Consider the following 25,405-nt stretch of genomic DNA (forward strand, 5'->3'; position numbering starts at 1 on the left):
GGGATGTAGATAGAGGAAGGGCTTGCCATAATCTTCCAAACTTATTAGATACAGGGGAGGTGCCCAAGGATTAGAGAGTGGCAAATGTGACATTCTTATTCAAGAAAGGGTGTAAGGACATTCCTAGTAACTACAGGCCAGTTAGTTTAACATCAGTGGTGGGTAAGGTTTTAGAAACAATAATCAAGAAAAGAATTAACAGGCACTCAGAGGTTTGAGTTAATTAAGGATAGCCAGCACAGATTTGTAAAAGGCAGATTGTTTTTGACAAATTGGATTGAATTTTTTGATGAAGTAACAGAGAAGGTTAATGAGGGGAATGTGATGGATGTTGTCTATATGGATTTTTAAAAAGTGTTTGACAAAGTACCACATAAAAGGCTGGTGAGCAACATTGAGGCTGGTAGAATAGGAGGGTCAGTGTCCAATTGGATAAAAAGTGTTGGCTTAAGGAGAGAAAACAGTGAGTCATAGTAAATGGTTTTTATCAGACTGGAGAATGGTTGACAGTGGTGTTCCCCAAGGGTCAGTGCTAGGACTACTGCTATAAAAAAAAACTTGGAATTTGGAATACAAAGTAAAATTTCTAAATTTACTGATGAAACTGAACTTGGAGGTGTGCCAAATAATGAGGATGATATCAATTGACAGCAATAGAACATAGACAGGAATGGGAGGACAGTAGCATATGGATTTAAGACAGAGAAATGTGAGGTGATGCATTTTGGCAGAAGGGACAGGTACAGGCAATACAGACTTAATGGAACAGTTCTAAAAAGTGTGCAGGAACAGAGGGACCTGGGGGTTCATGTACATCAATCTTTGAAGGTGGCAGGACATTTTGAGAGAGTAGTTAGTACAACATATGGGATAAAAACAGAAAATGCAGGAAATACTCAACAGGTCAGGCAGCAGCTGTGGAGAAAGAAACAGAGTTAGTGTTTCAGATCAATTACCTTTCATTGGAACTTTCATTAGAAATGGGATCTTGGGCTTCCTAAGTAAAAATATTGAGTGCAAAAGCAGGGAAGTTATGCTGAACATTTATAAACTCTGGTTAGGCCACAACTAGAGTATTACATTCAGTTCTGGTCACCACACTTTCGGAAGGATGTGAGGTTCCTTGAGAACGTGCTGGGGAGATTTACCAGCATGGTTCCAAAGATGAAAGATTTTAGCTACAAGGTTAGTTTGGAAAAGCTGGGGTTGTTCTCCTTGGAGCAAAGGAGATTGAGGAGCGATCTGATAGAGATGTACAAGATTATGACAGGTTTAGATAAGGTAGACAAAGAAAAACTGTTCCCATTAATTGATTGTACAAGGACTAGGAGGCACAGATTTAAGGTTTTAGGCAAATGATACAGGGGAGATATAAAGAAGAACTTTTTTACACAGCAAGTGGCAAAGACCTGGAATCACTGCCTATGAAGATGATGGAAGTGGAGACAGTGAATGATTTCAAAAGGAAATTGGATGGGCTCTTGAGGGTAATAACTTGCAGGGCTACGGGGATAAAGCTAGCGAATGGAACTAACTGGATTGCTACACAGTGTGCTGGCATGGTCTCAATCGGCTGAATGGCCACCTCCTGTGCTGTTCTGACTCCATGTCCGGGATTTTACTAGTCGGGGATAAGATTTCGAGCTGGCATTCTTCCCGACGGCAGCCTCTTAATTGGCTGCTGCTGGGCCCACCGTCCAATTAAGGACTGTTGGTTGGCTTTCCATGCTGCTGGCCCAATCAGAGGGCCAGCCTTTGCTGCTTGCGGTCCCTCCTTGAGCCATGACGCCTTTGGATATCATGACCTCTGTCACCCCCCCACCCCACCCCCGCCCCCAGGAAGCTCTGGGGAGGCCACCTCTAGGCAGCTGGCTGGCTGCCTACCCACCCCCCCCCCCCACCAATTGGGGTGGGGGGTCGCTAAGACAGCCCAGGAAGATGACCCTTTATTGAGCCTTTAATTAGCTTAATTAGCTGTTGTTCCCACTGCTTGTAAAATGGCCTGGCAGTGGGACTGCGCTGTGGGGGGTCCTCCCGATGTGGCTCCCCTGCATTTTAACTATGCTTTTGATCACTGGACGCAATGTCTCCTTTTGTGGCTCTGTGTCCGTTTCGTTTTGTGTATTATGTGTTAACTATGTTAAAGGTGCTACATGAAGCCAAGTTGTTGGTGGTATCGTCTGGTATTTAGTGCTGCTGGCTATTATTCACATGCGGAACTTGATAATGAATGTCATCAGGCTGTTTAGCTGTGGGGTCACCACAGCCTAGCCTGATCTGATCCTATTCTATCCTGAGATTCAAACATGTGAACCCCCAGCATGAATCAGTTCCCAAGAATGGGAAGGCTGGCTGATTTTGCCCAAGCCAAGAACACCAAGACTTAATATAATCATACTCTACTGCGGCCCCATCTGAGATTAGGTAACATAGCAGAGACAGTGTCTTAAATCTGGAACTGTCCAGATCTTTTGTGGCTTACCAACTCACAGTCTTCACTAGATGAGTCACCAAGTTAGTCAATTTTCCCTCTAACTAGTTGTGGGATAGCTTTTCTGGTCAGCAGAAATGTTACTGCTGATGCAGAACAAGCATGGGTTGATGGGAAATTATTTTTTTCTCTCTGGCTCCCAACCTCAATTGCACTGCATTTCAATTTTCATCAAATTTTAGGTCATAGTTAAGTACTGTGGCAAAGAATGTGTGAGACCTTTATCACCATATGTTCATTATTTGGAAAGCAGTCTGCACAATTACCTTTTTCTTTTGCTAATTTAATAGTTAAGTGTTCAGAGCTTGGCCAACTTGAGTGGATGAAAAAGAAAGCTACAGTCCTGGAAGGGAGTTGTGCATTTTTTAAAAAATCCACAAACATGTCAAAAATATTTTGGTTTATAGAAAAGCAGCTGAATATTGTCTCCAGATGACAGGAGACTGACTGACTGTAAATGAAACGTTTACAGAAATCCAGCAGAACAAGAGGCTTCTAAAGAAGAGTTGGAGTCCAGAGAGTGGCTTCCAGAATACTAACTTTCACACCAGTAGCATTGTAACCTTGCAGATTAAGGTCTACTGTCATCTTAATTCTCTTGGATTCTGGTCATAGTGTAAAAATGACAAGTAGTAATCCAAAGAGAAAGAAAAATACTAAGTCGTTAGCAGCTTTGGAAATAACTTTATAAAATAGTTATAGCTAGATTTCACACTCTTGCTCTTCATTCGTCAATGAGGATTGATTCTTCACGGGCAGTTTAAACTCAATTATAAGTGGGTGAAATAAAAGGCAATTTGTTAATATATTTTGTATCCACTGCAATACTACCCTTAATTGTTCCTGGGAGCACTGTGAGGCTACCTGAATCCCGGTCCATTGTTACCTTCTTCAGAAGTGGTAACTGAGGAAAGGATTTTCCACTTGAATTAAAAATGGAGCCATTTACAAAGAATTACATAGAATTTAGAGCACAGAAACAGGCCATTCAGCCTAACTGGTCTATACTGGCATTTATGATCCACATGAGCCTCCTCCTTCTCCTTTATCTAACCCTATGAGCAGTTGAGAGTGACTGCCCTTGACATCAAGGCAGCATTTGACCGAGTATGGCATAAGGAGCCCTAGCAAAACTGGAGTCAATGAGAATCGGGGGAAAAGTCTTCATTGGTTGAAGTCATACCTTGCACAAAGGAAGATGGTTGTGGTTATTGGAGCCCAGTCCCAGGACATCACTACAGGAGTTTTTCAGGGCAGTGTCCTAGGCCCAACCATCTTCAGCTGCTTCATCAATGATCATCCCTCCATCATAAGGTCAGAAGTGGGAATGGTTGCTGATGATTGCACAATGTTCAGTACCATTTGCGACTCCCCAGATACTGAAGCAGCCTGTGTCCAGATGCAGCAAGACCTGGACAAAATCCAGACTTGGGCTGATAAGTGGCAAGTAACATTCGTGCCACACAAGTGCCAGGCAATGACCATCTCAAACAAGAGAGAATCTAACCATCTCCCAATGATGTTCAATGGCATTATCATTGCTGAATCCTCCACTATCACCATCTTGGGGGTTACCATTGACCAGAAACTTAACTGGACCAGCCATATAAATACTGTGGCTACAAGAGCAGGTCAGAGGCTGGGAATTCTGTGGCGAGTAACTTACCTCCTAACTCCCCAAAGCCTGTCCACCATCTACAAGGCACAAGTCAGGAGTGTGATGGAGTACTCTCCACTTGCCTGGATGGGTGCAGCTCCAACAACACTCAAGAAGCTTGACACCATCCAGGACAAAGCAGCTTGCTTAATTGGCACCCCATCCACCACGTTCAACATTCACTCCCTTCACCACTGATGCAGTGTCAGCAGTGTGTACTATCTACAAGATGCACTGCAGCAACTCACCAAGGCTCCTTAGACAGCACCTTCCCAACCCATGACCTCTACCACATAGAAGGACAAGGGCAGCAGATGCATGGGAACACCACCACCTGCAAGTTCCCCTCTAAGCCACGCATCATCCTGACTTGGAACTATATCGCCATTCCTTCATTGTTGCTGAGTCCAAATCCTGGAACTCCCTTCCTAACAGCACTGTGGGTGTATATACACCCCAAGGCCTGCAGCTATTCAAGAAGGCAGCTCACCAGCATCTTCTCAAGACAATTAGGGATGAGCAATAAATGTTGGCCTCGCCAGCGATGCCCACATCCCATGAACAAATAAAAAAAGTATATCCTTCTATTCCTTTCTCCCATATGTGTTTATCTATCTTCCCCTTAAATGCATCTCTGTTATTTGCCTCAACTACTTGTGGTAGCAAGTTTCACATTCTTACCACGCTTTGGGTTAAGCAACTTCTAGTGTAGTCAGATCCTTTAAAATTTTCCCTGTTAATATCTTCTGTTTAGGCAAAGTATATATTTACTTAGGGTACAGTGCAGTTGAAGGAAATTTGACTGTTGAAATAATGGTTCAATGTCCTAAAATATGCCAGAGGAAGTTGGAGAAGAAATTCAAATTGGAACATTTGAATTTTGGAGCTGTGCAGTTGGCATATTGAAATCTGAAACCTGGATGCAGATCCTTCCCTCGCCCCATTGTGCATGAACTTCGGGATGTAACAATTAACAGATGTATTTTGCTACAAACAGGAGTCATTGCACAAAGCTAACATTGTGGGACCATTAAGTATTTGCATGATTGAATGTATACATTAAGTGTGTTATTCACAAATTTAGAACTAGTTACAAGATGACTTCCTGCCAAGTGCAGGAAATTGTGGAAACAGAAACATCTTGCCTTCAACTAAGTTGCCTATCAACAAAAGGCTACAGTGGAATGACCTAGTTGTCAACCCCCAGATGGGTTCACGCAGTTTCCTGTCTGGTAGTATTATTCAGCTCAATGAAAATGGAGCATTATGGTAACCAGTGTGTTGGCAAAGCCACAATTATAATTTGGGTTTATCTGCTTTCCAGCTGAAAAGAGGAACTTTTTGCTCTGCCCAAAAGAAACCAGCATTTATTGAGTTTGCACAGCTTCACTACAGAGAAAATGCCTTGTTGATATTTAGTCATTTAAGTTACACTTATTACAAGTTTGAAAAAAATGACTGATTTTATGCTATAAACTGTAGCAGGAAATGTAGTTCTTCAGCTGTTTAAAAAAAAAATGCCAGTTTTCCTGCATGATTCATGCTACTGATTATCTGAAGTGAGGCAAGAACTGACTTCATCTTACTGGCACTGAAATGGGCAGGCGAGCAAGTAAATTCAGAATACTTTCTAACTAAATGCAATGCCATTGTTACTGCTCAGACTGGCAGGATTCTCCCTTTATATTTTGTTGGTACTAAATGCATGTAGCAGCACTCTGTGAGACAAAGATGATTTGTAAACTCATTACTTTTTCTTGTCTACCCTACCCCATGAAGAATGTTGAAAAATGTAATCCCCTAAAGGTGGGTCGAAGCAAATGCACATTCGTATAACATGCCAAGTGTTAACTTACTCAGTTTCTTTCACTATTACCGGGTCACCATGGTTTTGGTGTGCATGTTGGCCCTTCTCAAACTGATCAGGGTTGTTTACTGTTATTTGTATAATTTCCTTGACATAAAAATCCCTACTTTTTTGGAGGAGGGGGAAACCAGTTCCTTTATTGTGATGGATGATGTGCAGCAGAATGACAACAGTGGCACTGCACATCTGTACCAAAAGAATATGCAATTCAAAACAAAAGCTTTCATTTACATAGCCTTCCCAAAATCAAAAAAATCCTACTGTGCCCATTTCTGGCCTCCATATTACACAAGGATCTGGAGGCACTGAAGAAAGTGCAAAAATTAATTGCAAGGGTGATGCTAAAAACTAAGAGGTTGTAACTATCAGGAAAAACTAAACAAGGCTGGGGCTCTTTCTTCTAGAAACGAGAAGGCTGTGGAATGACCAGATAGAGGTCTTTAAAATTATGCAGGAGTTTGATAGGGTGGACAGAGAGAAGATGTATCCACTTGTGGGACAGTCCAAAACTAGGAGACATAATTATAATTATAAGATGGTCACTAATTCACCCATCAGGAATTAAAGAGAAACCTGTTTACTCAGAGTGGTTAGAATGTGGAACTTGCTCACAGAAAGAGTAGTTGAGGTGAATAACAGAGATGCTATTTTAAGGGGAAACTTGGTAAGTACATAAGGGAGAAAGGAGTAGAAGGATATGCTGATAAAATTTGATGAAGTTAGGGTGGGTGGAGGCTCGTGTGGCATGTAAACACCAGCATAGACCAGTTGGGCTGATATTCTGTGTTGTACATTGTATGTATTTCACAAAGATAAGAATGGACATCGAGTAGTGAAGGAAGAATTAGAGGAGGTGACAATGCATGATTAGATTAGATTAGAGATACAGCACTGAAACAGGCCCTTCGGCCCACCGAGTCTGTGCCGAACATCAACCACCCATTTATACTAATCCTACACTAATCCCATATTCCTACCAAACATCCCCACCTGTCCCTATATTTCCCTACCACCTACCTATACTAGTGACAATTTATAATGGCCAATTTACCTATCAACCTGCAAGTCTTTTGGCTTGGCCAAAGAGGTAAAATTTGAGCAAGTTGTTGAAAGGTTGGGGGAGAGATGTTTAGCAAGAATGCTCTAGAAGGGAAGTTGAGATGGTAATTGCGGGTGAAGTATGTGAGAAGGGTGCAAAGGAAGCCAATATGAAGAAGGTAGGTAAAAGTAGTATGCACAAAGTTTTTAACCCTGCATCACAAACTCCACTTTTGATACTGATTCCAACCTCCTTCACCACCAATGCCTCGGGCTGAACAAGACTGTTCAACCTTGACTTCCTATTTTATCCTGAACTGCACTTCCAATCCCATATCCCCTCCAGCACAAAAGCCACCTCTATTGGCCACTTCTGCTTCTACCTTGACTCTGTCCCTGCCTCAGCCCACATGCTGCTGAAGCCCTCATTCATGCCTTTGTCAACTCCAGTGTCTGCTCTTCTGGCTGGAACTAATCTAATCCCACCAATGCAGAGTCACTCCCCTCCCTAATCAGCTGCACCATTCTCCAAAGTGCTCTCCGCCTCTAAACATTCTTTGCCCACCCCCCACCCCACCAAAATTCACTGGGGTCATTCTTCCCTGTAGCCTGTCCCTCCCAATTCAAAGTGGCACCCTTTTTGCTGCTTGGGATGATAGTTTTGTAAAATCAGGATCTTTAATCTAGAAAACTGCCACCCACAGTAGAATTTCCTTCCCAAAACAGCAGAAGGTCAAAGTGGAAAGGGGTGGTTGGGGCAGACCAGCTCATTTTCAGTGCTGCTGGTAGTTAAAAAGTATGTGAGTGCTATGCCCATGGGGCAGTATAATGTAAAATTAGACATTCAGCTAATTTAGGGACTGAACTGGGACCTTCAGATCGGTATTGCTTTGCACTATTCAGAAGATATTGAGGAAGTATTTACTTCACATTCACTATATTACAGACTATTAGTTGCGTATTCACAGGAATGCAACCAGTGCTATTTTAACTGCGCATGGATCAAAGTTAACTTCCCATGTAGCTGAATAACTCTGTGACCTCCGGTTTGAACTGGAATGCTCCCTACACTGATAAATCAGAGGACGTAGGATCTACCTGCGTATTGTGTGAATGATCTATGATATCAATATGAAACCCAATAAGAGATGTGTACTTCAGTTAATCTTGCATCCAAAACTGAAATATTTCAGTGGAAAAGCTCATTATTATGTTTGGGAGCAGCATTCAAAAATTGCACAAATTGGGAATCTTCATTCTAGGGTGCAACTCTGCTAAAATGAAGCAAACCCATTGTTACATATAAAAATTGATTGTTTCTGGATTGAAGGATGAGATGCCTATGTTTCTGTGATATTATTGCAAGAAAAAACAGTTCATAATGAAGAGAAATGAAGAAAAAGACAAGGGATTGCAAGGAAGTCACTTCTTCCACATAGACACGATCATGTCCCATTAGGGTTGTGATGATTCTGAAAGAAAAACAGGAAGTGCTGGAAGTAGTCAGCAGGTCTGGCAGCATCTGTGGGGAGAGTGAATTAATGTTTCAGGTTGATGACCTTGCATCAGAGCGTTTGGATTGTTTAATGTGATTCCACTCTCAGCCGCAGTGCAAGACTCATTTTCACATAAGTTGCCTGTCATGTTGGGGGAAGGGTGCGGGTGGGATAAGATTGGTGTTAAGTGGGAACAAATGACTGTACCGTGCAAATAAATTTCTCTGCTTGCTACTCTCATTTCTGATTGCGTAGTGTTTGGTGGTTTGGAATGTTATTCTTTGAAGCAGTTTGTTTTGAGCGCTGAAGGAAAACTCTAGCACCTAAAGGGTCTCCTATTATATGCACTGAGCACTCCCCGAATATCTAGTTCCTAGCACAAATTCACTTTATATCATTTCATCTGTACAAGTATGGTTTCCACTTGTTGATAACAGCTATTAACTGCTCTGGAGAGCTCATTACCAGCCATGTGTCATCGGGCAATCTTGTACTGCTCTCTGCTGCTGCCTGAAGTACACAGGGAAAGTAGAAATGTCAGCATCAGGATTATCCAGTTATGAGAGTTTATGAAGAGCAGGCTTTTGCCAGCAATTAAAGAGGAGGTTTTTGTGTTAGAGCATCCTACAGTGAGAAGCAATTTGACATTAAAAGCTGTTAGAGCTGATGAGTGATCCAAATCACATGCCTCTTCATTGCAGTGAACTTGCAGTATCCCTCTTCAAGTATTTAAAAACGTAAAACCCAACTATAAGTTATTTTCTGACACGTGCCTAGTTCAGATAAAGCCTAAGTGAATAGAGATGCAGGCATTTCCAAATGGACAAGGCTATGCTAGATCGGGGCAGGGGTGGTGTGGATGCGAAGGAGAAATAAGGATGACAAGGAAATGAGTCAGTGAAATACAGGCAGGGGCATTAAGCAGTGTGATGGTGTGACTTAGTGATATTTCCACAATGCTAAAAGGTCTTATTAAATGGAAAATAATCATAGAGATTTGTATTTATTACGTGCTTTAAATTAATGAAACAAATTTAATGAATTGTCAGGAATTGAAAATTGGAGCAATGTTCCATTTTATGTTTGCTCGGTAGTTAATCTCCAAAGAGAACATTTTTTTTTAAATTAAAGAGAAATATTCAAATATCTCTGAATATTTTCTATCTCCTTTTAATAGTGTGGAGATATCACCAAATCACACCATCAGACTGCTTAATGTCAGTGCCTGTATTTCATTGATTTCCTTGTCACCCTTATTTCTCCTCCACACCCACACCCATACCCAACCCCACCCACCTCCCTGATCGAACATAATCTTGCCCATTTGGAAATGCATTGTCAGAAATTAACTGGTGGATGAGCTTAACATTTTGAAATATTTGAAGAGGAATATTGCCAGTTTAATACACCAAAGAGCATGTGATTTGTACCGCCCATCACAAGGCTGAAGAAGAGGAGTGGCAGTGCTTTTCGAGAGCCTTGTATCCTGTTGCACTATTATGAATTGCCTTGCCATAAAAATGTTACAAAATACAAGTAGAACAAAGCAGCTTTTCAATGGCACAATGCGACTTCTTCAAGAGTTTTTTCAACTACACCTCCAGGCTAAATGTTCAGAATAGCATCAACTTTGTTAAAATGATCTGCTGATTATGGTGTGACCTGTCTGCCTGTCTGGGAGTAGTTGATCCTTTTTTAATCACTGTTGTTCTGTTTGCTGCAGTCTTTCTTGATTTGAAAACTTTCCCCTCTAATTTACTCAAAAATCTAATCTAAAGCCAGACTGACAGTCTATAAAAAGAATTTTGAAGTAAATTCTAGTGCTTTGCTGCTGTCAGGTTTTGGGTGGAGTTAGTCGTTCAACTTCCCTGAAGCTTATGTTACTTTTTCTTCTGTATACACAAATGTAACTGTAGCCTAAATGGAAGCGATTAATTGTATAAGGCTATGCATGTTTGTTGTTGGCTTAAATAAATGACCTCCAAGAATTGGTGTGAAGTTTCAAGAGTGCTTTGGACATGATGTCAAACATTGCCCAAATCTTGGGGGCAGTGCTTTAAATTGTTGCCCTCATTGTCAGGCAGGTATTGTTTTTCTTTGAAAGTGAGAGGATGTTTTATAATTATAAGATTGGTGAGGTGGGCAATAAGGAATATTTTCTGTCAAAGTGAAGATTTTGTTTTGCGACAACCAAAAGGAAGCAGTCAAAAGTTTTGTGGTTGTTTTTTTTGTTGAACAAAATGCATTCTTGGGTCCAGTGCTCCGTTTATAAATTCATCTAAACTATTTGTACACAAGAATGTGTTCTGTGTGCCCATAATCAGAAAAGTATAGATTGTTATGATTTGAACTCATACCAGCTTTTTTTTTGTTGTGTGACCAATGTTAAAAGTTTGCTTTTGAATCCAGGCAAGTCCTTTTTCTCCATGAACCGAAACCTGACCTTATACGCAAAGTAATTTATTTTTTTTAATTTAGAGATACAGCACTGAAACAGGCCCTTCGGCCCACCGAGTCTGTGCCGACCAAGAACCACCCATTTATACTAACCCTACAGTAATCCCATATTCCCTACCACATCCCCACCATTCTCCTACCACCTACCTACACTCGGGGCAATTTATAATGGCCAATTTATCTATCAACCTGCAAGTCTTTGGCTGTGGGAGGAAACTGGAGCACCCAGCGGAAACCCACGCGGTCACAGGGAGAACTTACAAACTCCGCACAGGCAGTACCCAGAACTGAACCCGGGTCGCTGGAGATGTGAGGCTGGCGTGCTAACCACTGCGCCACTGTGCCGCCCAAATCTCTGATTGTGTGTAGCTGGGTGAACATTGAGCTCTCTTTGCCATTGCCATACCCATTACAAACAGTGTGGATCAGCTAAGTAACTCCTAACCTCCCTTGTGAAATTGGCTGAAAATAACATTTTAACTGACCTAGGATTCAGGCTGAAAACTGCAAATCACTTTTTGTTAAGGAACAAATAAATGACAGAAACAAAATGGGCTTTTTGGCTGAATGACTTGAGTACTTGAAATCTGATTCAAAACTATAAAAGTCCTGATTATGTCATAATTCACATAACCTTTGTCCACATGTCTGTGAAGAAAAACTCTGACATGAGAAAGATAAATTTGTCTCTAGACCATAGAAATGAGAGCAAGTAGGTAACTGAAGAATAAAAGCAAAGATACAAAAGCAAAATAATGTGGAATGTGGATTCTGGAAATCTAAAATAAAAAGAGAAAATGTGGGAAGCACTCATTAGGCAGTATCAGTGGAGTGAGAAACAGAGTTAATGTTCCAGGTTTTTTTTTAGAGATACAGCACTGAAACAAGCCCTTCGGCCCACCGAGTCTGTGCCGAACATCAACCACCCATTTATACTAATCCTACACTAATCCCATATTCCTACCAAACATCCCCACCCGTCCCTATATTTCCCTACCACCTACCTATACTAGTGACAATTTATAATGGCCAATTTACCTATCAACCTGCAAGTCTTTTGGCTGTGGGAGGAAACCGGAGTACCCGGAGAAAACCCACGCAGACACAGGGAGAACTTGCAAACTCCACACAGGCAGTACCCGGAATCGAACCCGGGTCCCTGGAGCTGTGAGGCTGCGGTGCTAACCATAGGTTGATGATCTTCCATCAGAATAAATCTACCTTTGATCCTGTGACAAAATATGATGGTCACTGCTCGCAGTTAATCAAAGCTGACCGACTATGCAACACTTGTTGCAGTGAAAGGCGCAACATCAAGCCAGATTTTTCACCAATAACAAGCTGGTGGCTCCAACACCTGAATGAGAAACGTACCCATCACTGAGACAAAGCTGAATTACAGGTCTAGTAGACAGAACCTAGAGCAATTCCAAATAACACGAACAATTAGTATAGACATTATTCAGCCAGGGGAGCAATATTAGAAGTTTCTATCACCATGGGGAACTTGCCATCCACTATCATTTCTTAGGCAGTAAGACTAGCTGGGTCCTAAATGACATATAGGTCTGCTTAAACAGTTATGTTATTTTTATCTTGACGGGCGGCTGCCTACAAGCACTCAGCATCAAGAGAGATGAGTCATTTCCTTTTGGGAGCTACAGCTGGCCTTTGTGAAGTGTTCCCAGAATTATTTTCCCACCAGCCAGACATAGAAGACACTTTTAACCTTGTTATAATACTGACAAGTTATAAATTCTCAATCAATCTACCCTGCAGATTTTTATGAAGTGCACTAAAATGGATGCTTCGGGTCATGAGTGTTATAGCAGTCAGATAATTAAGAAAATCTATGCAGTAACACACCTGGATGGTGAAATATGAATTCGTACTCAGAGCGAATTTTTCACTAAAATTATCAACAGGAGGAATTTTATCCAGCAAGTTTTCAATCACTATTCCTACTTCCACACACTCAGGGAATACAACACTATTTTTAAAACATTATCTGCTTGAGAGGTGAAAAGTGGAAGTCACCCACACCACTTCCCGCTTGTCTGTAACATACTATTTGAACCCTCTCATCTGCCATCACCAGAACTTTACCTCAGCCACAGCAAATGGAATTCAAATTTAAGATGCGTTATTCTGGACTATCTATTGTCATATCAAAATGACACATGAACTATCCTGTTTGAGGTTGACTGAGCTCTGCTACTGTTGCAACTAATTTAATATCAAATTCTTGGAATTTGTGACATAGGCCTCTTACCATATGTGCTCACATGCACCATCAGTCATGCTTGGAATGATTAGGAAATAAAAACTGACTTGCTATGCATTTCCTATCAGCATCTGAAAGAGAAAGATAAATTAATGTCAGAGTGCTTTCAAAGGGTCACACCCAAAAGTTCAACCTTTCTTTCTCTTTCAAATGCTGAATGCGCATTCCTAACACATTTTGTTTCTATTTCAGAGTTCCAGCATTTATATTTTTTTCCCGAAATTAAAGGGACACTGAAAGCAATCGTGCTCATAATCCCATAACTCTGTTAACTGTTTAAGATATAATTGAAACCAATCCTGAAATATATCAATGTTTCTTCAATTGATTTCACCCCCTCTAGAACTTGCCACCAAGGATTGGATTAGATTAGATTGGATGCCTTGTCTAATATATTGCACAAAAATAGCTGTGTTTAGCTTCCAGATTGATCAGACGACAGTGCATGTTAACAATCATATTCCTGGTGCCTTCAGGCATGATTTCAAGACTTTTTTTCATTTTCTTACTACTTTAAATATAAGTCAGATGTATTGGACTGATTTGAATTTAGTGAAAAAAATTATAGCCTTACTAACAAAACTTTAACATGCGTTTTATCCTTTCAGAGGCGAGTAAGTTGGTTATGTCCTATGTTGCTGCTGTTTGTGGCAAGGGAGCAGAGGTCAATCAAGTTAAGGAGCAGCTGCTGCAGTCAAACCCTGTGCTTGAGGGTAAGTTTAAAATTTGTTTCAACATTCAGTTCAGTTCTTTTAAGGTGGTGTCATGTGAGATTTATCTTGCAGTTCTATTAAATGTTGCAGTCAGTACACAGGAAACACCCTGGGGTGTCAGGGGGTTAAAGCTGAATTTCATTCGTGGGAAACCAGTCACCATCATCTGGAACATGAGAAACCTTCCCCACAATTACTCTGGGTTGTCCGGGGCCTGTAATGCTTATCCAAAAGTTTGGTATATCTGTGGCATGCGGTCTTTGGTCTGGAGATAGTTTGCCCCATAGGGGCAAACTATCTCCAGACCAAAGACCGCATGCCACAGATATACCAAACTAATCTCCTGCAGTGGGAAGTGATCAGGTGGGAAGCAAGGTTCACCGTATGATGGCCCAGAGTGAGGGTCCTAACCATAACTTTAAAAAAAATCCCCCCACAGCCCAGGACAACTGAGATGAGTTATAGACTCCAAATGTTGCCCTGGCTGGGATTGGTTGAATCTGTGTAAACTGGGGATCAGACTGAAATGTGTGACTCAGTACCAATTGGATGGTACATTTACTCACTGAAATAGGAGGGCTAGTGACAGCTTGGATAAAAAATTGGCTTAAGGATAGAAAACAGCGAGTCGTGGTAAATGGTTGTTTCTCAGACTGGAGGATGGCAGACAGTGGTGTTCCCCAAGGGTCAGTGCTAGGACCACTGCTTTTTTTGATATACATGACTTGGATGTTGGAATACTGAGTAAAATTTCAACATGTACCCATGATGCCAAACTTGGATGTATGGCAAACAATGAGGAGGATACAAATTGACTGCAATAGGACATAGGCTAGCAGAATGGGCAGACAAGTGGCAAATGGAATTTAATACAGAGAAGTGTGAGTTAATGTGTTTTGGAGAGGGCATAGGGAGAGGCAATATAGACTTAATGGCACAGTTCTAAAGAGTGTGCAGGGACAGAGGGTTCATGTGCATAGATCTTTTAAGGTGACAGGCCATACTAGCAAAACATTTGAGATCTTGGGCTTCATAAATAGAGGTATTGAGTACAAAAGCAGGGAAGTTATGCTGAAACTTTATAAAGCTCTGGTTAGGCCCCAACTGGAGTATTGACTCCACTTGTGGCCACCACACTTTAGGAAGGATGCGAGGGTCCTGGAGGGAGCGCTGAGGATACTTACCAGAATGATTTGAGGGATGAGGGATTTTATCCACAAGGTTAGGTTGGAGAGGCTGGGGTTGTTCTCCCTGGAACAAAGGAGATTGAGGGGAGATTTGATAGAGATGTACAAGATTATGGCAGATTTAGGTAAGGTAGACAAAGAAAAGCTGTTCCCATTAGCTGATGGTACAATGACTAGGGGACACAGATTTAAAGTTTTGGGGAGGAGGTGCAGGGATGATGTGAGGGAGAACTTTTTTATGCAGTGAGTGGTAATGATCTGGAACTTGCTGCCTACGAGGGTGGTGGAAACGGAGTTAATGAATGATTCAAAAGGAAATTAGATCGGCATTTGAGGGAAATAATTTTGTAGGACTTCGAGGATAGCGTGGGAGCTATCTGGGACTGACTGGTTGCTCTACAGAGAGCTTGCATTGAACTGATGGGCCAAATGGCCTCCTTTTGTGCCATTATGACTCTATGGGCTGATTTTTTCAGTTCAGGATTAAGTCCCACTGCTGGGGCTGTAAGTGGGAGGTGACCCCACTCTGGCAGGCGGTGGGACCCTGGGGTAGTGTTTTGCCGGTGGCAGCCAATTAACAGGCTGCCGCTGGTGCTGCTGTCCAACTGAGGCTGATGGCCTGCCCCCTAGAGCTGCTGGCCAATCAGCGGGCCAGTAGCAAAGTAGCTGCTGCGGCCATTGCTGAGGCTGCAACCGCAGGGAGAGGCTGCTTCCATGGCAAGGTGTGCTCGGAGATCAGGTAGGTTTTGGAGAGGAAACCAGGGCCAAGCAGGCAGGCCTGGTGATCGGGGATGGGGGTGGTTGTGATGTACCAGCGGTGCCTTGCTGCGGGAATGGCCTTTGCTGCCAGATGGCCCCTGCATGGACCATGGCATGCCCATTGGAGTGGGCTTCCCAGGAACTTGCTGAGAGGCTGCCAGGCTTTACCTGGCACTCTCCCCACACGACAGCGGGCCCTCCTGACGTGGGCAAAATACCCGCTATTTCGGAAAGTGGCCCTTAAGTGGTTCAGTTGCTCGCCCAGTGGTCGGCCGAGCTGCTGAATTGCCCGTCACTGGCATTATGCCATGGCGGCAGGAGACATTGGGCTGCTCTCCTGATGCCTTCCCCTGTCATATCGCCAGCCCTTCCACCTCCCAGCCTGTCCTCAAAGGTCCGGGAAATATCAGCCCTATGACTGTATGTAGGAAGGAAGTTTAAAATACGTATGTATGTATGTGTGTGTGTATATGTATTTTTATTATGCATATGTATCTAGTATTTCCTGCTTCCTGTGTGGCTTTGCTTGCCTCCCCATCCGACATTAATAACTCACCTTCACTGCGGTGATCATGTAATCTGATATTCTGTAGTACAGTGGTATGTTGACTCTCCGTTCCAGGAGATCAATTTTTATTCCCTGTTAATGGCTGATATCTGCAGGCCACCTCTCGTTCAGGCAGGTGAGAATACTATACCTCACTCTGTAACTTCACTGCCAAAGATCCATCCTTGCCTGAAAGGAGGTACGCATGCAATTCTCACTTTTTTCACTGAGGTTCAATGTTTTTCTTTCTACTTGGTGTATCTTTGACTCTGTAACTTCACTGCCAAAGATCCATCCTTGCCTGAAAGGAGGTACGCATGCAATTCTCACTTTTTTCACTGAGGTTCAATGTTTTTCTTTCTACTTGGTGTATCTTTGTCAAGGTTCTGAAATTCATCCAGTGGAGCTGTGGGATTTAAATAACACTCACTACTGGAGCTTTCTAAATGAGTAATGTTATTTCAGAGGCACTTCAGGAGATGTTTTATTATGTAGGTCAAACATTGAGCATCTTTTCATAGTCTAGCATGCCAGTTTTCATTCACTTGGATTTTGATCTCTAGAGGGAAACTCTTCGCAGTTCTAGAATGCTCTAGAACAGGAATGCTGATTTATAGCACCATCATAGACTGAACTGTAATAAATATTAACACTTAACCAGGCTACACTACAGGAATACTTAACACTGAATAAAATACATTGGGACAAATCATGAATTGTACTGCATAAAATTAGCAAATCAAAATCAGCAATGCACAGTGCTGTCTACTGTGTGACTCTAACTGAAAGAGTGACTAGTTCTCATTGGTTTGTGTACAGATAAAATGCTAAGCCTGGTCCTTGGAGTACAGATGTTTGTTTTTGTGGCTCATCTAGTTTATAATTTTTTTTCCTTTTGTGGTTCTAAATTATAGAATTGTAGAAGGATTGAGTTTATTTTTTTTAAATATCCATGTGAGAGAAGCAAAGGTTTAAGGTTAATTATCTTCCTTGCTTTCTTTCCACCAGCCTTTGGAAATGCCAAAACTATGAGGAATGATAATTCTTCCAGATTCGTAAGTAACTATTATGTTTGACAGCTCAGAGTTGCCCCAATTGGCTTTCACATTAGAAAACTATAATACAAGCATTTTTATATCAAATTACTTTGCTTCTTTTTCTCATTGAAAGATTGAGCGCAATTTGAACCTCCAAAATCAAACATAGATATGCATAGTGCTAGAATTAAATTAATTCTTTTACATTATAGGTATTGTCATAAAAGCACCTAGCTGTGTCACATCCTATTCACTTTCTGGATGCTTTGGCTTGTGCCACATGAAAATTCTTTACAAAGTTTGATTGACATTGTTCAGTAAGGCACTACTAGCTTTCAGAAGACATGGGTTCAAACCAGCTTTTGTTAACTGTTGCCCCCTGAGGGTTTCTCAGACAGCCTGTTACCAATCTGTGGCTTTGTCATCAGCTTCTCTGAGCGATAAGGGGCTGGGCCATAGATTACCAGGCAAAAGTCACAAAGTAGGAACGTAACTAGATTGCAACAGCATCTGTGAGAGACCCTGCAGTGAAAATTAAACCGCTTTCAAATTACATGGACACTGGCAAGTGGAGGTTAAAATCATGCCCATTCATTTTGTAGGCAATTTTTTTCTTAGTTCAACAGAAAATTACCTAATATGGAATAAAAGGGCACAGTTTAAATGTAGTTTAAACTACATTTGGCAAAAAGCTATTAACTGTAGTACTGTTCTTTGATGCCTTCCATTGGGGCATATGTTATACCTCAGTTGTCTCTGTTACATCAATTTCATAACTCATTTCAATGGAATGTTTTGATTTCACAGGGAAAGTATATGGATATTGAGTTTGACTTCAAAGGTGACCCCCTTGGTGGCGTTATCAGCAACTGTAAGTATTGCACAGAAAGGATGATTTGCAAAGACAAGTGGGGAGAAATTTATTTGCTGCACAGACTGTGTTGATTCCCGGGGGCAGGCAATGATATCATTGAAGAACACTGCACAGGTAGTGGACCGAGCCCTGTCTGCCCCTGGGCAATCGAGCTAGAAGCAGCACTATGCAAACAAATTTATCCCCCCCCTAATATTTTGTTAACCATTTAAGGTGGTTTTAAGCTGGTGGAATTCAGGTACTGTGAGATGTGGAGTTAAGATGTACAATTAAGAAATAAGGAAAAGCGCTGATCACTTTCAAATATCTGTAACAAATGGTTTAAGCTCTGGGCACTATTTCATGAACAATCTATAATGAAGCATAGGATCATAGTTGTGTACTGAAAATATACTTCACACTCACAGGTATCCTCACCCATGCACTCTTAACTTGCATCGTGCTACTTCCTATCTAAATTTTCTGGGGTGTGTACTGATACTTGGCAGAGGTGGTGAGAGGCATGTAGGTTTGCTGTGAGCTTCTGGCTTGCTGGGGATCATTTAGGTGTGAAGTTGTCGCGTTTACCCAGGCCTACAGAAACAGAAGAGGAATTCAGTCTGCTCCTTCCGTTCAAAGTTTTTTTTATTTGGGGGAGGGGTCATGTGGCAGGAGAGAGGGAATATGAATTATCCAGCAATTCACAATAAGCAATTTAAAGAAAACAGCACAGGAAGAGTTTTGTTCTCAAAGAAGTTTTGAATTAAATAATTTGAATGAAGAGAGGTCTGTATGTCATAAAACTGCTGCAAATATGGATCTGCAGGCAGTTATGTTGCAATATAACAATAAGTTGCATTTAAAAAGCATCTTTAACAGCATTTTAAACTTAGTAAAATGTCCCAAGCACTATGTTGAAGTTTAGTATTTGCCCATGTGTCAATGAGTAAGTAGGGGAGGTGTGGAAGATCTTTATAACTTGGTAACAAGTGGATCTTTTTCACTTCTGGAAAACGCTGAGTGTTACCTTGTTACTTATTGTCCATGTCTGTGCCAGTCCTTGTTCTTCTTCCACTGTCTATTTTTTGGCTTGGGACAGTGAATCTTTAAGTTCTTGTACTGCAAGGGTTTTGAAAGCTACTTATCTCGCTAAAGAAAGTTTTTGAGATATCCCACACGGAGGTTCTTTTAATACTGGTAATATACAGGTTATATTTTGAAACAAAGCAAAATACTGCAGATGCTGGAAATCTGAAATAATAACAGCAAATGCTGGAAATACTCAGCAGGTCAGGCAGCATTGGTTGAGAGAGAAACAGAATTCCAGCCAGGATTTTGAGTCCGCGTGGGGGCCAGGAACAGAGGCAGGTGGGATGTAAAATTAGCCCCACCGGCCGGTGTGCCGCTTCGCTAGCTCCATCCCGCCTCTGGACCATTTTGTGGAGGTGGGATGTGGGCAGCAGCAGGGCTACTTGGCTGCAAGCGGCGGGTAGCTGACATGACACATTGAGAACCTATTGAAGCCAATTAAATGAGGCCAACTGGAATTTTCCAGTCAGCCTCCAGGTCTCTACAGATAGCGGGGGGCTAGGTTAGGTGCCTGGAGGCAGCCTCCAAGCAGCAGAATGGGGCGGGGGCGGGGGTGGGGGGGAATAGCACGCTCCAGGCAGGCCTTAGAGTGCCTCCTTGCAGGCCTCCCTGAGGAGTGGTCCGCCCCCATCCCTCCCCCCCCCCCTGCCCCCAACCACACCACAGTGGTTGCCTGGCTGCGTGATCCATTTTAAAATTGTTTTAGGAAGTTGGAGAGAGAGTGCCTTCATTGTGAAGTATCCTCTCCCTTACTTATCATCTACTGCAGCCTGCTACGCCTTTCAAGCTGGAAGGCCTCTGATTGGTCCTCCAGCTTGAGAGCCCACCCACCATTCTTAATTGAACAGTGAGCCTTTCTCCCGGTCATTTAAAGGGGCACCACTGTGAAAATCAGGGCCTGTGACTCTTCCCTACAGTGCCCCCCATCCCCCTCGGAGCAGTTTTAGGACCCAGAACTTATGTTTCCCACCCGCAGAGGGAAAATCCTGTCCCACATTTCAGGTTGGTGACCTTAAAGGTCACCAACGCGAAATGTTAACTCAGTTTTTCTCCATAGCTGCTGCCAGACCTGCTGAGTATTTCCAACTAATGTTATATTTTGAAGTTTTGTTGAATAGTACATGTTATTTTCTGTGGACAGAACCCAAATGTTTTCGTGTCACCAAGGACTCTGGCTCCCAGTACCCAGTTTTAATGAGCAGAAAACTCACTTCCAGAACACATTGTGCAGATTGGACATGCTTCGCTCAGTTGAGTGAAAAGATGTTTTCAGCAGATATAACCAGCATAATTGGAGGCATTTATAAACTAGATCAGCTGAAAACATGATGTGATTAACTTTGGATAATATTGCAGTGACGAGGCTTTATGGTCCCCGGTTTTAGTTTTACCATTGTACATATACTAATTAGCATGTTCACACTACATGTATCCTGTTGAACTTTTACTATATGGAAACACATGAAGCCATTTAAACAACACTTGAAATACTATAATTGTAGCATGTGTTTGAGAACACACATTTGATTGTAACCTGCTGAGAACAGTCTAGACTAGTATAGTCTGGTGTCATTCCATTCATACCAGGTAACTATCCTTTGATTAGTGTGTGTGTGTTACACTGAAGTCCTGTTTCAATTGTATTTTCCTTTGCTCAATGGCTTCAATTAGCTGGGGGAGAATATGTATGGATACTAAAATTTTGGTGAATTTATAGCAATGCAAGAAGAAACCCAACGTGCGATCTGTTTGTTTTAAATGGCAGGTCAGTATTGTACCATGTAACACTGGCAACCATAGAATCATAGAATGTACAGCACAGGAGGTCGTCATTTGGCCCATCATGCTTGTGCCGGCTGTTTGAAAGAGCAATCCAATTAGACCGTGCAATGTTCCCTTTAAAATTTAGTTGGTATGCACAGCCAGATTTTTCAGTGAATGGTCCTTTTTAATTTGTTTTTGTGAATGGCCACACACGTGCATTAGTTAGCATGGAATGAGACCTACGCAGTACCTTGCAGCTTGGCAGGAATGTTGTACCCCTGCTCTTTCCCCATAACCCTGGATTTTTTTCCCACACTTCAAGGGTACCCTACCCTACTAGGGTAGGCGGTGGCGTAGTGGTATTATCACTGGACTAATAACCCAGAGACCCAGGGTATTTCTTTGGGGACATGGGTTCGAATCCCACCACAGCAGAAGGTGGAATTTGAATTTAATTAATAAATCTGGAAGTAAAAGCTAGTCTAATGATGGCCCTGAAACCATTCTCGATTGTTGTAAAAACCCATCTGGTTCATTAATGTCCTTGAGGGAAGGAAATCTGCTGTCCTTACCTGGTCTGGCCTACATGTGACTCCAGACCCACAGCAATGTGGTTAACTCTTACACGCCCTCTGAAATGGCCCAGCAAGCCACTCAGATGCACCTAACCGCTGCGAAGTTAATAAAAAGGAATGAAACCGGACGGACCAACCAGCATCGACCTAGGCACCGGAAACGACAACGGCAAACCCAGCCCTGTCGACCCTGCAAAGTCCTCCTTACTAACATCTGGGGGCTTGTGCCAAAGTTGGGAGAGCTGTCCCACAGACTAGTCAAGCAACAGCCTGACATAGTCATACTCACGGAATCATACCTGACAGACAATGTCCCAGACATTGCAATCACACCGGCAGGACAGACCCAGCAGAGGTGGTGGCACAGTGGTATACAGTAGGGAGGGAGTTGCCCTGGGAGTCCTCAACATCGAATTCGGACCCCATGAAGTCTCATGGCATCAGGCCAAACATGGGCAAGGTAACCTCCTACTGATTACCACCTACCGCCCTCCCTCAGCTGATGACTCAGTACTCCTCCATGTTGAACACCACTTCGAGGAAACACTGAGGGTGGCAAGGGCACAAAATGCACTCTGGGTGGGGGACTTCAATGTCCATCACCAAGAGTGGCTCGGTAGCACCAGTACTGACCGAACTGGCCGAGTCCTAAAGGACATAGCTGCTAGACTGGGTCTGCGGCAGGTGGTGGGGGAACAAACGAGGGAAAAACATACTTGACCTCGTCCTCACCGATCTGCCTGCTGCAGATGCTTCTGTCCATGACTGTATTGGTAGGAGTGACCACCGCACAGTCCTTGTGGAGACGAAGTCCCGCCTTCACATTGAGGATACCATCCATCGTGTTGTGTGGCACTATCAATGTGCTAAATGGGATAGATTTCGAACAGATCTAGCAATGCAAAACAGGGCATCCATGAGTCGCTGTGAGTCATCAACAGCAGCAGAATTGTACTAACCACAATCTGTAACCTCATGGCCCGGCATATCCTCCACTCTACCATTACCATCAAATCAGGAGACCAACCCTGGCTCAATGAAGAGCGCAAGAGGGCATGCCAGGAGCAGCACCAGGCATACCTCAAAATGAGGTGTCAACCTGGTGAAGCTACAACACAGGACTATCTGCGTGCCAAACTGCGTAAGCAACATGCGATAGACAGAGCTAAGCGATCCCATAACCAATGGATCAGATCTAAGCTCTGCAGTCCTGCCACATCCAGCCGTGAATGGTGGTGGACAATTAAACAACTAACTGGAGGAGGTGGCTCCACAAATATCCTCATCCTCAATGATGGGGGAGCCCAGCACATCAGTGCGAAAGATAAGGCTGAAGCATTTGCAACAATCTTCAGCCAGAAGTGCCGAGTTGATGATCCATCTTGGCCTCCTCCTGAAGTCCCCAGCATCACAGATGCCTGACTTCAGCCAATTCGATTCACTCCGCGTGATATCAAGAAACGACTGAAGGCACTCGATACTGCAAAAGCTATGGGCCCTGACAATACTCCCGCAATAGTACTGAAGACCTGTGCTCCAGAACTTGCCGTGCCCCTAACCAAGCTGTTCCAGTACAGCTAAAACACTGGCATCTACCCTGCAATGTGGAAAATTGCCCAGGTATGTCCTGTACACAAAAAGCAGGACAAATCCAACCCGGCCAATTACCGCCCCATCAGCCTACTCTCTATCATCAGTAAAGTGATGGAAGGTGTTATCAACAGTGCCATCAAGCAGCACTTGCTTAGCAATAACCTGCTCAGTGACACTCAGTTTGGGTTCCACCAGGGCCACTCAGCCCCTGACCTCATTACAGCCTTGGTTCAAACATGGACAAAAGGGCTGAACTCAAGAGGTGAGGTGAGAGTGACTGCCCTTGACATCAAGGCAGCATTTGACCGAGTATGGCATCAAGGAGCCCGAGCAAAACTGAGGTCAATGGGAATCGGGGAAAACCCTCCGCTGGCTGGGGTCATACCTAGCACAAAGGAAGATGGTTGTGGTTGTTGGAGGTCAATCATCTGAGCTCCAGGACATCACTGCAGGAGTTCCTCAGGGTAGTGTCCTAGGCCCAACCGTCTTTAGCTGCTTCATTAATGACCTTCCTTCAATCATAAGGTCAGAAGTGGGGATGTTCGCGGATGATTGTACAATGTTCAGCACCGTTCGTGACTCCTCAGATACTGGAGCAGTCCGTGTAGAAATGCAGCAAGACCTGGACAATATCCAGGCTTGGGCTGAGAAGTGGCAAGTAACATTTGCGCCACACAAGTGCCAGGGAATGACCATCTCTAACAAGAGAGAATCTAACCATCTCCCCTTGACATTCAACAGCATTACCATCGCTGAATCCCTCACTATCAACATCCTAGGGGTTACCATTGACCAGAAACTGAACTGGAGTAGCCATATAAATACCGTGGCTACAAGAGCAGGTCAGAGGCTAGGAATCCTGAGGCGAGTAACTCACCTCCTGACTCCCCAAAGCCTGTCCACCATCTACAAGGCACAAGTCAGGAGCGTGATGGAATACTCTCCACTTGCCTGGATGGGTGCAGCTCCAACAACACTGAAGCTCGACACCATCTAGGACAAAGCAGCCCGCTTGATTGGCACCCCATTTACAAACATTCACTTCCTCCACCACCGACGCACAGTGGCAGCAGTGTGTACCATCTACAAGATGCACTGCAGCAATGTGCACTGCGGCACAGTGGCGCAGTGGTTAGCACCGCAGCCTTACAGCTCCAGCGACCCGGGTTCAATTCTGGGTACTGCCTGTGTGGAGTTTGCAAGTTCTCCCTGTGTCTGCGTGGGTTTTCTCCGGGTGCTCTGGTTTCCTCCCACAAGCCAAAAGACTTGCAGGTTGGTAGGTAAATTGGCCATTATAAATTGCCACTAGTAGAGGCAGGTGGTAGGGAAATATAGGGACAGGTGGGGATGTGGTAGGAATATGGGATTAGTGTAGGATTAGTATAAATGGGTGGTTGATGGTCGGCACAGACTCGGTGGGCCGAAGGGCCTGTTTCAGTGCTGTATCTCTAAACTAAACTAAACTAATGCACCGAGGCTCCTTAGAAAGCACCTTCCAAACCCGCGACCTCTACCAACTAGAAGGAGAAGGGCAGCAAATACATGGGAACTCCACCACCTGCAAGTACTACTCCGTTACACACCATCCTGACTTGGAACTAGATCGCTGTTCCTTCACTGTCCCTGGAACTCCCTTCCTAACAGCACTGTGGGTATACCTACCCCAAACGGACTGCAGCGGTTCATGAAGGCACATCACCACCACCTTCTCAAGGGCAGTTAGGGATGGGTAATAAATGCTGGCCTGGCCAGCATCGCCCACATCCTATGAATGAATTAAAAAAAAGTATTTATCCAAATCCCTTTTTGAAAGTTAGTATTAAATCTGCTCCACCACCCTTTCAGGCAGTGCATTCCAGGTCGTCATAACTCGCTAGTCATTTTTTTCCCCTCCTCACCTCTGGTTCTTTTACCAATTACCTTAAATCTGTGTCCTTTGGTTAATGATTCTTATGCCATTCTATCAAAACCATTGATGTTTTTGAACACCTCTAACAA

The 25,405-nt window shown here is 43.2% G+C and overlaps 1 protein-coding gene across 5 annotated transcripts in view; it reads left to right on the forward strand.

Moving 5' to 3' along the window:
* myo1b (myosin IB) overlaps positions 1–25,405 on the forward strand; it is a 306,869-nt gene that overhangs the window by 117,417 nt on the left and 164,047 nt on the right. For all 5 annotated transcript variants that reach the window (XM_068035658.1, XM_068035660.1, XM_068035654.1 and 2 more), the window contains exons 5-7: positions 13,899–14,003; positions 17,505–17,551; positions 18,341–18,404. In XM_068035658.1, the coding sequence (XP_067891759.1) occupies positions 13,899–14,003; positions 17,505–17,551; positions 18,341–18,404 (216 nt within the window). The remainder of the gene's footprint in view (positions 1–13,898; positions 14,004–17,504; positions 17,552–18,340; positions 18,405–25,405) is intronic.

This window comes from Heterodontus francisci, chromosome 7 (assembly GCF_036365525.1).
Source record: "Heterodontus francisci isolate sHetFra1 chromosome 7, sHetFra1.hap1, whole genome shotgun sequence".
In the NCBI taxonomy this organism is placed as follows: domain Eukaryota; kingdom Metazoa; phylum Chordata; class Chondrichthyes; order Heterodontiformes; family Heterodontidae; genus Heterodontus; species Heterodontus francisci.